At 38.5% G+C, this 15,033-nt stretch overlaps 1 protein-coding gene across 3 annotated transcripts in view; it reads left to right on the top strand.

Moving 5' to 3' along the window:
* Epsti1 (epithelial stromal interaction 1 (breast)) overlaps positions 1–15,033 on the top strand; it is a 92,879-nt gene that overhangs the window by 57,382 nt on the left and 20,464 nt on the right. For 2 of the 3 annotated variants that reach the window (XM_013011331.1, XM_013011314.1), the window contains exons 7-8: positions 468–561; positions 8,296–8,328. In XM_013011331.1, coding sequence (XP_012866785.1) covers positions 468–561; positions 8,296–8,328 — 127 coding nt within the window. The remainder of the gene's footprint in view (positions 1–467; positions 562–8,295; positions 8,329–15,033) is intronic. The other variant, XM_013011322.1, reaches the window with a different exon arrangement.

The raw sequence follows: 15,033 nt of genomic DNA, 5'->3' as shown, positions 1-15,033 counted from the left end.
GGAGGCTGGGAAGGGATGTGAAGGGTAAACAAAGGAGGAGGCTGCAATGCTTGGTAAGAAATGTACGCATTATCCTGCCCATGTAATTGTAACTCCTCTGTACAGTATGTTCACAAATAAAATTAAATTAAAAAAAATACACATGCATATGAGCACATGTGCACATGCACACACACACACACACACACACACACACACTGGGACATGATAAATTATATAGGATTCTATACTGTATAAATTAATAGGACTCTATACTACTTTCACATAATGAGGCCAAAGGAGGATATGCATAGGAGTGGTTGACAAAGGTTCAAAAACTATGTGCATATGACCAACCTAACTTTTTATTCTCCTTCGGACATTTTTAGTCATCAACCCAATAAAGTCTAGGCCAGTATCCAAGGCACAGTAAAGAATGGTATTTCATTTTTTATGAAGGCATTAATACCTATTTTTATTCTTGATAGCAAAACTGCTGAGTTCTTGAGCAGGCTAGACACAGAACTGCCAAACAGAAGGACCTGTCAAACTACTTTCCATGACCTGCAATCTGCAACATGGGTAAGTACAACATCATACAAACAACCATCTGGCAACTTTCAAAGAGCTGCTTTGAGACTGGAAATTAAAGGCACAAAATGACTGGCATAGCACCAAATGCTAAAACTATAGGTTGATGGAATGAACTAAAATTTAGATCTCATCTCCTTCCTGAGCTATATTTAGATATGTGTTAAATGATGATTGTATTTGTTAGCTACATTATGAGCATCTGAATGTCTTTGATCTCACCCAGTTACCCATTCATCCCTCCCTCAGAGTTTTTATGTGTACATAAAAGTGTACAATGTGTCTTCTTCCCTGAAGGACTATAGTAGAGTGATGGAGAAAAACAATAGGAAGCAAAGTGCAGAGTGTAAAGCATCTTGTAATTAGAAACCACCATTGCTGTATCTGGAAGAAACATCTAAACCAAACTTTGTGTCTGTGTTTCTGTGTGTGTGTGTATGCATATGTGTATATGCTTCCTATTAAAGATGGCACCTGGGCTAAAGCTTAAAAGATGAGCTCCAGTGGCTCACACCTGTAATCCTTGCTACTGAGGAGGTTAAGATCTGAGGATCATGTTTCAAAGCTAGCCCAGGAAGAAAAGTCTGTGAGATGCTTATCTCCAATAAACTACAAAAGAAAAAAAAAAGCTGGAAGTAGTAGAGCATTAACCTTGAGCAAAAGAATCTCAAGGATAGAGCCTAGGATCTGAGTTCAAGCCCCATGACTTGCATGCATGTGTGTGTGTATGCACAGATATGTGCACGCACATGCGTGCATGCGTGCACACACACACCCCACCTCCCCGACACAAAGATGAGTTAGTAGAGTCATTCCACATGTCAGAATTCACTGAGACACAGAAGATATAAAAGCAAGCAAAACAGCAAGGCCTATGTTGGGAAAAAAGCTTAAGTAGTAGTTGCAGTAGGTAAAAGTAAACTAGAAGTCTGGGGAAGTAAGTAGGAGCCATAAGCAGCTTTCCACTGTTCACTGATGGTGGGAGGCAGTTTAGTGTTCAGGTTGCCATGGGTACTATGGAATGTCTCTCATCCCTAGGTTCTGGGAACAAAAATGCTAGTTGTATCACTTAGACATAGAGACATCTAGAAGCACCCCATATTGGAATTGGATGGAATACCTGGTAGAAACAACTGAAGGCATTTCTGGGCTACATTGAGGAACTCACGTTATTTGTTCTGTAAGGGCTGAAGGTACTGAAATGTCATAAGAAAGGAAGGCTCAGAGTCAAGTTTGTATTTTCACCGAATCACACTGTTAACCATTTCAAGGTGAAGTGTGAAGACATCATCAAAGATGGCAGGTGAGAGGATGGAGATGAGGATCTAGGTAGGAAATTGCTTATAAAGAGAAATCAGTCTGGGAAGGTGGCTTAGTGGTAGAGTGCTTGCCTAGCATGCAGAAAGCCCTGGGCTCAATTCTTCAGTATCACATAAACAGAAAAAGCCAGAACTGTTGGACTGTAGAGTGCTAGCCTTGAGCAAAAGAAGCTCAGGGACAGTGCCCAAGCCCCGAATTCAAGCCCCAGGACTAGCAAAAAAAAGAAAAAAAGGGGGCTGGGAAGGTGGCTCAGTGGTAGAGCGCTTGCCTTGCAAGCCTGAGGCCCTGGGTTCGATTCCTCAGCACCATATAAGAAAAAAAAGCTGGAAGTGGCGCTGTGGCTCAAGTGGTAGAGCACTAGCCTTGAGCTGAAGAGCTGAGGGACAGCGTCCAGGCCCAGAGTTCAGGCCCCACAACCGGACCCCCCTCCCCCCAAAAAAGAGAAATTAGCAGGGCTTGGTTAATGACTGGCTAACTGCACACAACAAACTAATTAAGGATTACTTTGGGTAAGGCTTGTGGATGAAAGAAAAGTTGGGCTTATGTCCTAAAACGTCTAGGCCTTTTTCAGGGTTCAGACAAGTAAAAGCTAAGTTGTATAGAGAAACTTGATCTTTATTCCTCCCCAGTGCCTTTCTCAATAGGGACCAGGTTTTAAAATGTCAAGGAAACATTATGATACTCAGAAAAGGTCATCATACTCCTACCCACAAGCTTTAGGTTTGTCTATTTTCTCTGCTTATAAAATCATGTTTCAGAGTCTAAATTTTTCAATTTATACCCCACAAATCCACCATCTCTCCTTACTTCAGGGCTCTGGGAGAAAGAATTGGGAAGCTTTCAATAGGGAAGTGAAATCATGTGCAAATGCCAATTCTAAACATCTGGGCGATATCCTTGTGTCTGGTTAAGGGTAGGGAAGAGCCAGAAATTGAGTAGCTTACTAACTGGGTTTTTGCCTGCCAGGATTTCTTCCTTTCTCTTTGAGGGCTTCTGCAACCTATGATTTGAAACACCTGGCTGAATTGTGTATGCTTGCTCTATTGATTTTTGCTCATTTCTTCAATTTAGCAAGATCATCCTGAATTTTAATATTGTCCTCCAAAGCATTAGCAGTCTCTCCAGAGCTGCATAGTTGTGGATTGATGAGTGCATTTGTCACAAGATTCTCAGAGCTATCAATAGAAAATATGGAGCATGATTGGCTCTGGAATGGTTCCTTATGAACCACATGCAACAACTTCTCTCATCTTGACACCAAATTATTAATAAGTTGCTGGCATTCAATCCATTTATTTGACTTTTTACCTATATTATGCTCTTCTCATTCTATCTAATCCATATGCATGGAATTCTTTTGAGAATGCTTTGTAAAGCCATTCCTGATGCTGTAGGGGAAAAAAATCGAATATGTACATTGCACTTTTGTGAAGAACACGTCTTCTTTGCTCAAAGAGAGCACTTGGCTTTTACCTTAGTGGATGGCCAGTGTATAAAATTTTTAAAATGTGTGACACCTATTGATCTGGGGGTTAAGAAATTGAGAGGTTTTCAGTTATTTTTCTCCCCCCCCAATTTTAATTATACTATCTAAAGCAGCTTTTCTGGGAACCAATTTTTTTCTTATGTACTTCTCATTTGAATGTGGACCTACCATCAGAAGATCCTTGTCTTCTATAATTTTGTCAAAAAGGGCTAAAATAAAATTCCTTTAAAATGTTACAGGAAAACTTCAGGTTTAGGAATCCAAACAGTATATTTATAGTTAACTTAAGTAGCTCTCTCCTGTAAGAATGTAGTGTTTTGGTGGAGCCCAAAGTACTACCCTGCTCTGCCTTAGCATTATGGATTTCCAGGTATATATTACAAGCTTTCAGCCCTTGGTTTCTTTCCCCTTCTTTTGCTGAGAGTAACAGTATTTAAACATAGTTACTGCTCAGAGTCATCTCTGGCTCTGTGTGTGTGTGTTGTGTGTGTGTGTGTGTGTGTGTGTGTGTGTGTGTGGTCATGGGGCTTTGAACTCAGGGCCAGGATGCTGTCCCTGAGCTTTTTCACTCAAAGCTGGAGTCTACCACTTTAAGCCACAGCACTACTTCCAGTTTCCATTGGAGTCTCATAGAGTTTCCTTCCCCTGGCTGGCTTTGAACCACAGTTTTCAGATCTCAGCCTCCAGAGTATCTAGGATTACAGGCATGAGCCACAGCACCCAGCTTGGCTTTCCTTATCTCAAGGCTAAGTTAAACTACCCTGGATTAAGCACAATACCCCTTCTAACCTTCCCTCTGCCTGTCTACTCTCCTTTTTCCTCTATTCTTTTGCGCCCCTCTTTTTTCTCCTCTTGATTCATTCTCTTTAGCCTTTCCTTGTCCTCCACAGTGTGGAGGACTAGCCTTGAGTGTAGATCTTTTCTACACCAAGTGTGGACATTGGCTGGCAGCATCAACATCGCCTGAGAGCTTATGGGAATGCAGACAGATGTCAGGGCCTGCTGAAGATGCTCATTGAAACACCATCTGTGGGTGACTTGGGTATACAGTAATGCTACCTCCCTGTAGTTCATGCCACGCTGGATCTATACTCACAATGGCTCTGCATACATAATGAGATCGTTCTTTTCATTTTCATCTGTGCCTTATCACATATTTTTAAAATTATCTTTAAGTTGTACAAGGCATTTCAGTTTGGGGGTATGATGAATCTTGATCAATGTCACCCTTTTCACTATTCTTCCTCATCTCTGATATTCATTTTTTAAAATGTCAAATGATAGGAAAATGTCTGAGTCACATGTACCCCCTTCAATCCGACCTTACCATGTTAAATTCCTATAACACTGCTGTAAGAAACTGCCAAAAATTTAATAACTTCATACAAAGCAAGATTATTCTCTTTCATTTCTGGGTCTAGAAATTCAAAACTAGTCTTAAGGTTACAGGTCCATGTGTCTGCAGGCTAATTCCTTCTAGAAAGTGTCGGGACAGGTAACATCTATTCTTGGCCTCTCTCAGCCCCTCTATGTCACTGGAATTCCTTAGCTCTTGTCCACATCGCACCAGTCTCTGCTTTGCCTTCACATCTCCTTCTTTCCCCTCTGACCTCCTGGTCTTCTGCTAAGAAGGACCCTCATGTGTATATTGGGCCTACCTGAAAAGTCCAGGCCCATCTTCCCATCTCAATGTTTTCAATTTCTGCTAAATCCCTTTGGCTACATAAAGTACTGTTAACAGACTGCCAGGCTTAGGATGGGGGCATTTACTTGAGATGACTATTCAGAACACCACTTGTCTTTGTTGTCTGCTATTTGACTCAGTACCATGAACACACACACACACACACATTTCTATCACTTCTTTTTTGCTACTTTTTAAAATTTTATTTTATTGTAAAGATGCTGAACAGAGGGGTTACAGTTACATGAGTAAGGCAATGAGTACATTTCTTGTCGAGCATCCCTTGTTCATTTCTAAACATTGTTAACTCATTGCTTCTTCTTATTCTCTTAGTGTAATGACTCAGTACTTCAAGCTTTCCTTTATTCCAATTATATAAGCATGTTCTCACAGCCTAGCCAGTTAACATATTCTAATTCCATTTTCCTTCTTCTTTTATAACATTTATAGCATTTTACTTTTGCATTTTCTCATTCCTCAAATGTCCAAAAGAAACTGTCTTCCGTTTTTGTGACTGTTCTTGAAACTGCCTCTGGATGCAAAACTGCATACACTCTTCCATTTTGTACCTGTGAGATAGCTTGTCTATTCTGACCACCTCGTCCCTTCCTGAATCCCTTTCTCCACCTGCTCAAAACCACACTGGCTGTGGTTCAGCTCTGCTACCCAGCCATCATCTTGGGGCTCACCGTTATCACAGGGGTTCATGGCCTTCTCTGTTTTGTGGTCTAACCTGGGGAGCTTTAAAAGTGGCTGATACCGAGGTCACACCCCCAGAGATCCTGCTGTACTATGGCCTGGGGCTTCAGTGCTTTTAAAGCTCCCAAGGTAGTTCTAAAGTGCAGCCAAGGTTGAGAACGACTTCTTTGAAGTCAGTTTGGGAATTGCTCTTACAACTTCCTTATCTATTGTTTATTTGGTTTCCTTGTATATTTTTTATTTCTTTTGGCGGAGCATATTATTTAGTTGTTTCTCTAGTAACAACTCACTAGTCTGAAACTATATTCAGCCTTCATATTTTGCTTGGAATTTAACTAGTCACTTCCAAACTGGAAATAATTTTCCTTGATAATTTTGAGTGCATTGTGCTCCTACTTTTGAGCATCATCTCCTGAGAGATCCAAAGCAATTTGAATTTCAGTTCTTATATAAGGGCTTTTTCAGACTTCCCTTGGAAATATTTTAATATCTTTTCCTTTTCTGAGACTTTGTACAGATGTGGCTTAGTGCAAGGATCTTTTTTTAAAAAATTCATTTCTCAATATGGAAACTCATCTCTAGTTCTAAATGATTTTCTTGTGTTATTTCTTTGATTTATTTCTCTTCATTTTCTCTTTATGTAATTCCTATTACTCAGATTCTAGGCCACCTGGATTTATCTTCTAACTTTATTTCTTTTAAATATTTTTCCTTTCTAGTCAGACATATATTTCTAACTTCTAATCATTTACTGATTTGGTTGTTTTCACAGAGAAAGGATTGAATTATTTTTCCCCATGGGCTTCTTTTCTTTTCCTTTTTTTTTCTTTTTTCTTTTTCTGTAACTTAAAGGAAACAGAACAGGAAACAAAATAAAATTTCCCAGAGGGCATTGGTGTTACAAGATTTTATTCCATTCTTTCCTGCTCAGCCTGGAATTTTACAACTACCATCTGCTGTGTCTGGTGTATCTGGGCTTGTTTTCCCAGAAAACAGTTCTGATATCCTATTGGGGCTCTGAGAATTAGTACTTGAGTTCTCAGGACAGGAACAAGTGTATGAAGATAAACAGTTTTTTTTTTTACTGATATTTCCCAATAATTCCTTTCTTTCATTTTCGTATCATTCCCCCTGGTTTCCCCAGGAACTGGTGCATCCATTTCTTGGGCCCTATGATGCTCTATGGAAAAAAATGGCTTCCCTGTGTGTCCTCTGTCCCTTTCCAGCAAGTCTCCAAATTCATCCTTTCCCTAAGTCACTAACGATTTCATCTTCGTGGATTTTTTTTTTCATCAAGAGGTATCTGTAATGTATTCAGATACCTCTTGGCACTGTGGCTTGAACTCAGGATCTTTTGCTCTTGCTCAGCTTTTTGGCTTATGGCTGGTACTCTACCAATCAGGCCTCATCTCCATTTCTACATTTTCTGGATATTTAGAGATGAGAGTCTCAAGGATCTTCCCTTTCAGGTTGGCTCCCAATGACAATTCTCAGATCTCAGCCTTTTGAGTAGTTAGGATTATAGGTGTGAGCCACTTGAACCTTACTATTCCTTGGGTTTTAAAGACAAGAGTTTATGTTTGTTATATCCTCTCAGTAGGGGTAAATTCTGAGAATAGAGAAGAAAGATCTGTTTTCCACCATTTGGAAGTTAGATTTATTGCATATCATGGGTCAAATTTTGGTCTCCCCTTCAAATTTATAGGTTGAATCTCAACTTGCAGTATCTTAGAATGTAACCCTGTATGAAGACAGTATTTTTACAGAGGCAATCAAATGAAAATGAAGCTCATATTTAATATCAGAAGAGAAACTGGGACATAGAGATATGTAAAGGAAGGTGACAGGAAGACACAGGAGAGGATGGTTGTCTTTAAGCCAAGAGCACGGCCTAGAATAGAGATCCTTCTCTCTCAGTGTTCAGAATCAGCCAACCCTGAAGACATTTGGGTTTTGCCTGTTCCTAAGATAGGAAATTTCTGTCTGGCAAGCTACAAGAATGTGGTTCCTGTTGTTCTTATCTTAAAAACTTACAATGCTATTTGTTGCTTCTTTAAAGGATGTCCTGCTAGTGATTTCTTTCACTGACACACAACTCTGTGTCACCCACTCAGAGAAGGTGTCCTAGACTCTATTTAATGAAGTGTCCTTTTTGGTGGCTTCTGTCACAACAGTTATCACATTATGACACTAGAATCCTTAGTCATCTTGTCTGACTTCCATATGAGGTGTCAATTACCCAAGGTCTGGGCACAGTGCTCACTTCCATTGCATTTAAATATGATTTATTGTTATGACTGAATACATCATAAGCATAGCTTTCAGAGAGAACTAGATAAAACTGTGCTTTAGTTGAAGAACAAAGTCCTATCATCAATATTATATTCATATATATTCTCATATATATATTAGATTCAATAAACATTTAATGCTGGGAAAAGTATGTGACTATGGTGAATTTAATTATGTATTGTATTAGGAACTACAGAAAATAGAGATAAAAAATATTTACCCTCCTATTAATTTTTTTAAACAGAAACTTCCCATCCTGTCTAGGGATCCCAACTGGGTATGTATGCATTAAAATTGCAAGTAACTTTCAAACTCCTCCTAGCTAAAGTATCATGTAACTTCCTAGTTTCTTAAGCCTTTTATATGGTACTTTATTTCTTTCTGTCTCTCTCTGTCTCTGTCTATCTCTGTCTGCCTCTGCCTGTCTGTCTGTCTGTCTGTCTGTCTCTCTCTCTCTCTCTCTGTATATCTAATAACCATTTTATTTCCCAGTCACCAGCTAGGACCCATATTCTGATAAAAGAACAAAGCAGTTAAGCGTAAAAGGAAAGTATTGAAATAGAATTTAGGTTTCTTGTTCAAATCATAGCATTTGCTTTATCTGCACATTTTACTCTACCTTTTAACTTCTTAAATAGAAACCATCTATTCTCCTTCCCTTCTTTCTTTTTTATCCATGTTACCTGGGTCTCATGTGGAATATCTGTGAAAAAGATTATTCTCTCCTGTAAAAAGTAGGGATCATCAGAAGGCTAGACCTCATCTGTGATTTACTGTAGCCCTCTTGGGTTAGGGGATAAGAGAAAATCAAACTGTAGAGGTTTTCCCATTTGGTGTAGCAGGCTTTAGATATATGAGGGCTTTCTGTATACATCGCTTTCTACTATTCTCATTGGTACTGTTGTAAATGATATAATTCCAAGAGTATCCCTCCCCCTACAAAGTGGGGTCTTGCTGTTTGATGGCATATGGATTTTCATCATGACAGGAATGGAGCAATGAGCTAAGAAGTGCTTGAGAAAAATTATACTATGGGAAAAGGGGGAGCCAGCCTACATAAGCTTTATGGATTATTAGTCCAGAGAACGAGGCCTGAAATATGGAACCTGCTGCTGCAATGCTGCTGGGAGTTTTATGAGATCAGTGGAATTTCCTAAGCATTAGATGCTCAGGCTGGCCTCTTTGCCTTACAGAGTCAATGTGAGGTCGAAAGACAAATGAACCGAATACAGATGCTTCTCAGCTCAGAATGGAGTTCCCTCCCAATAAAGCCATCATAAGTTGAAAATATCGCAGGTCGAAAATCCATTCCATACATCTCACCCACCCAGCATCTTAGCTCAGCAACACAGCACACTGTGGATGTTCATTGTTTATCCTCATAATTGCAGAGCTGATGGAAGCTGCAGCTTCTTGTTGTGCTTCTCAGCATCTAGAGATCATATTTTACTGCATATCTCTAGCCAGGGAAAAGATCAAAATTCAAAACACAATTCCTACTGAACGTGTGTCACTTTGGCACTGTGATAAAGTTGAGAAATCATAAAGTGAAGCCATCCTGGGTCAGGACCAATCTGTACTTGAAATCTAATACATTCAGAACACTGGGTTGGTAGTCACCCTGATGGGGTAGATTGGGAAGACTGAAAGACTGGCTGGGGCTGTCTCTTCCAAGGCTCTTGTGCACCTGGACAGGCTTTGTTTCCTCTCAGTGTGCTTCAGGTACAGATTAGGAATGCAAAGACTTTAAAATAGACACCCATCTTTGGAATTGCATGGTATCAATCACCAATTGGCAAGTGTAATAGGATGCCACTGATGAAGTGTGGATATGTCAGTGCTTTTAAAGACATGGCTGCTATTGCTTATCTTTAATAGGGACTGATCAGCCAGTTGAAATATTCTTGAAAATATCTTTAGCTTTCCACCAGAGGGAATAAATTATGTTGGTTATCTCTGAGGGGAAATTTTTAAAGCTTAATTAAACAAACATTTAAATCATCCTTTACAATGTGCTGGATGGTTGTGCTTACACTAGCCTTCTTTTTATATATCCCAAGGGATGTCTTCAGATATGCATAAATCACTCAGTAAGCAAGTGTGGATAGGGAGCTTAGTGTATGCTAGAAACAGAGGTTGAATTATTAACTCCAGCCCCATGGTAGACAGAGTTGTTTACTGTGCTAAAACTTTTCCATGGACTTTTCCACTGTCATTTTATAGGCCAGGATTTTCAAAGGGAGGAAGACACACAGAATTTTGCAAGAACTGAAGGCATAGTTAATGCAACACTTAGATATATAAAAGCATCTTTAAAAAATACCCACTGCCACTGGAAATAAAAGCTGCATGCTGGGTGTGTTTTGAATGTATGGTAATAGCTTCTGCTGGTCAAAATTCCATGGTAAGATAGCCCTGCAGTGGGCCATCTGTGTTGGCATTAGCTGGTGCTGGAAGCTCTTAGAGCACATGTGAACTTGTGATCTGCCACACAAAACATGACCAGCATCTCATTTAAACCTAAGGCATGTGAAATTACAGATGGAGGCCAGAGCAACCTCTGATGCACAACAAGGCTGAACATATTTATATGCAGGTGTGTGTATCTTAATATACCACATCTGCATGCCAATGTGTTACATTCCAAGTATTTTGAGCAATGGAACTCAGTGAAATAAACTCACAGCTTCCTGAATTCTTAAATGTGAGTCCTCATGACTGTATGGAGTTGGCTATGACGTGATGGCCATACTACCTTTGATAAATAGGCTCGAGATCCCCAGCAGGAGGTGAGAGTGAGGAAGACCAATGCTTAACTTCAAGGTGCTGCTTCTTTCCACATCCTTGCAATGAGCAAAATAGTGATCTCCAACTAGCTGGGTAACTTACTGTCCTTATTTTTCTTGATTTTCTCTTTGCCATATTGGTGGCTGACAAATGCTGTCAGTACTTCTTACAGAAAAAGCTCTCGACCTTCTTTCTTCCATTACACAATTAATTGGAATTCTAACTACCCTTTGGATTTCCTTGATGTTTGTTTTTGCAGGTCTTTGGAAAATAGAGATGTTTGTTGTAGAAATCATGTTTAGAAAGGTGCATTATAAATGGAGTATCTGCACCCATTGAAGTTGCCATGGTTGGATCTTTTTGAGTGCTAAGTCCTTCAAACAATGGCTAGCCCTTTCCTGGCTCACGGTTCAGCAAATATACAGTGTCCATGGCTGTCAGTCACTAAGTTGCCTTTGTGCTTTAAGGTCATTAAGTTGTTGAAAGAAATAATTTGAGTTGTGAATTTAGTGGTTAAATTCACAATGCAAGCAATAAAGAAACAGGAAACATTTTTTCTCCCTTAGTGATTTTCTCAAATACATTTTATTTTGACATGTCCTGGAAATCCACAATTAAATAAACAATGCTATAGTTAGACTCTAGTAATTAGTAAGTAGAAGCTAAATCTAGTGTATGCTCATACTGTATTTTTAATCATGTTTCTCAGATAAGGTGAAAGTATTTATGTGTTTATCTGAGCTTCTAATTTAATATCAAGTCCAGAGGTACTTGGCTACTAAGGAGAATGTTGTCACAGCAGTTTTAGACTGATATCTTTTAAAAGAACTTCCAGTGAATTTTAAATAATGTGTTATAAAGCTTGATGTATATATTTGGGTCATGGAAACCATTAAAAGTAGAACATTTCACAAACAGAATGCTCAGCAGATTAGAAAAACAGACTTAAATTTCAGGCTGAGCTGTAAAACAGTTGAAAAATGCTTCCTTCCCTCCTTCCATTTCTCTGTCCCTCCCTCTACTCTTCTTATTCTCCCTCCTTCTTTCCTTCTCTTTGACTTATTTATCTGAGGTTTATCGGGACTTCAGTACAAGCAAGAGACATAATGGGTAGCTATATAAAGAAGCACAGTGCTCGTGTTACTGATGCCATTTTTTATTTCTTATTAAACTATGTTTACTTCTTGTTTTTATTTTACAGCTAAGCAAATATTGATGTGTACATATTTTTTGGTTATTGATTGAACATGGTTTTATTGCATATTCTTTTGCATAACTTAGTTTCTTTTATTACTGTAGCTGTGGCTAAAATAAATAGCTTTCATGTTCAGATCGTTGTATCTGTTGGGATTTCCCAACAGTTGAATAACAACACATCATGATTTTTACCCATCTGTTCACTCTACCTTATTTTTGGTTCTCTCCTTCGTTGCTCAATCTGTTGTTGGGAAATGTCCACTGAAGGCATTCCCTGGTTGGGAGAATCTGTCATCCCTGAACACTTCAGTGATTTACCTTAACGCAAGGGGATTGTATAAATGGTAAGATGGTACAGAATAAAACAAATTGATATCATTGCAGCTATTTGTATGTTTGCTAATTCTAGTCATTCGACAGACATGTAGTGAATGCCTACAGTGGCATAATTCGTAAGTAGTATAAATCGAAGTGACAAGACAATTATTTTGTTCTGGGCATCTATTACTTCCTCATTCTTCTTTTACGGTGGCCTCTGAAGACAATCTTTTTTTTTTTAATGCTAACTATTCAGTATCTTATTTTTGATTTGGTTCCATCCGTTTCTACCAATTTATTTACCTTCTATAGTTCCCTTTTCATCTCAGTATATTATTTTTCATTGGTTGCGTCCTCCTTGTCAATAATATACTTACTTGTACTATACTAAAATAAATGAGGTATGGCACAGGTAGAGAGCCTGCCTTGGGAACACAAGGCCCTCAGTTCAATCCTTAGTGCCATCAATATAACTAAACTAAAATAAAAGAAGCCAACTCACTCTTTTCTTTTGTTTGGGGTTTTTTAAACTGTATTTTTTTTGTCTTTTCTCTTTTGGTACTGGGGATCGAACCCAGGATGTTGAACTTGCTAGGCAAGCAGTTTGCCACTGAGCTACATCCTAGCCCCAACTAACTTTTTTCTTGATACTGCTATCTCCAGAGAAACCACATCTTCTTTTATCACATTTAATGCACAACAAAGGTAATCTTACTGTAACCATTTTCTTATCATCCAGTTCATCCTTAATTCCTTATGATCTGCTTTATTTTCACAAATGCCTTTTATGAAATTGTTCCCTAAAAGTAAAATAGCTTCTGAATACACAATTCATCAAGTTTTTTCCACTTTTGGCGATACGTATCTTCCTATAACTATCACACTATGTAATATCATGTTAAACGTTTTTGGGCTTTTTAAAACTATAATTCTCTAGTTGATCTAGCTGCCAGCATTTATTCATTCCTTCCCTCATTTTATCAACATAGATGTATTTGGTTTCTATCATGAACTGAGCTCTGATCAAGAGAGTGAAACTACAATTACAAACAGGATGAGCAGGGGAAAGGGAAGGGGAGTTGTGCAAAAGTTAATTATTGGTTACTTAAGTTATGGAGGGGTAAGGAGTTCTGGCGAGTTCTTGCACAGTAGGCAAATTATAGATAAAAGTAACATACTGTTTATTTCAAGTCTGTGCTACTAACTCATGACTGTAATTCTAGCTACTGAGGAAGCTGAGGCCTACAAGATCAAAATTTAAAAACAGCCTATGCAGAAAAGTCTGTGAGACTCATCTCCACTTAAGCAGAAAAAATGCCAGACTGGAAGTATGGTTCAGGTGGTAAGAGCACCAGCTATGAGGAAGAAAGCTGAACAAGATGGTGAGGCTTTGAGATTAAGCCATGGCCCTGGCACACACAAAAACTTACGTACTTTATATTTCAAGAAGCTAGAGGAAAGGATTTTGAATGTTTTACCATAAATAAATGATAAATATTGGCAAAGTTAGATAGGTTTGCCATGATTTAAGCATTACACAAGGTGTAAGTCGGACACTGGTGGCTCATGCCTGTAATCCTAGCTACTTAGGAGGCTGAGATCTGAGGATCACGGTTCAAAGCCAGCCTGGGCAGAAAAGTCCATGAAACTCTTACCTCAAATAAACCAGAAAACCAGAAGTGGTGCTGTAGCTCAAGTGGTAGAGCACTAGCCTTGAGCTGAAGAGCTGAGGGACAATGCTCAGGTGCAGAGTTCAAGCCCCATGACTGACAAAAAAAGTGTAAATGTTCCAGGATATCATATGGTACCTCATTAATATGTACATTTTTTAGTCAGTTAAACTTACTAAAGAATAAACTTCCTACATTTATGAAAGGGTGTCAGCAAAATAAAATAATAATAATAATAATTTTTAAAGAACAATATAATCCAAGTCCTGACCTTCCCAGAATTTACATTTTCATAAAGAATGTAGACAATTTACAAGGAGGCAAATAAAATATTCTAATTTTTATTCCATAGTGATTGATCACAATGTAGAAATTAATCATGAAATTATGTGCTACCATAACTTCAGGGTAGTTAGTGTGTCAAACATCTTAGAATGCCTTCATTTCTTCTACAACCCTGAATTCTCACACTAAAGGTAAATGCTTCCCCAATAACAATAATTCAGCCCCGATTTGTCTCACTGTTTATAACAACTCCCTCCATGACTGTAATTGGTTCTACTATGGTCATGTGCTGTGGTTTCAACCAATGAGAGCGAAGCAAAGCTTTCTTCTCAATGTGGGGTTTTAGTAATATGAATTATTCTATTTTACATCTCATGGTTTTCTGCTTGATTCCCTTTTCTCTTCCTATTTGGTCTGATCTAAGTATTTCTTATACTTGGTTTTTGTTGTTGTTGTTGTTTGGGTGGTTGGTTGGTTGTTATTATTACAATTTTTTGGCATTTTCTGTTTCTATCACATGATATTTGGGGGGAGGGGAATCAAAGACTATTATGTATTAAAACTATGATGTATGGAAGCTGTTGCTTATGAAGTCATTTGGGAACTATAGTTATAGATCTGGTTTATTGCTCTAAAGAAGTACAGATTTTCTTCCTGGGCCATATGTTTTGGATTTCATCTTTCAAAAAAAGAAAAGGTTTGATAGGGAGAGAGATTACTGGTTG

The sequence above is a fragment of the Dipodomys ordii genome, unplaced genomic scaffold (genome assembly GCF_000151885.1).
Source record: "Dipodomys ordii isolate 6190 unplaced genomic scaffold, Dord_2.0 Scaffold1, whole genome shotgun sequence".
NCBI classification, from domain to species: Eukaryota; Metazoa; Chordata; class Mammalia; order Rodentia; family Heteromyidae; genus Dipodomys; species Dipodomys ordii.
This window is presented reverse-complemented; position numbering and strand designations above follow the sequence as displayed.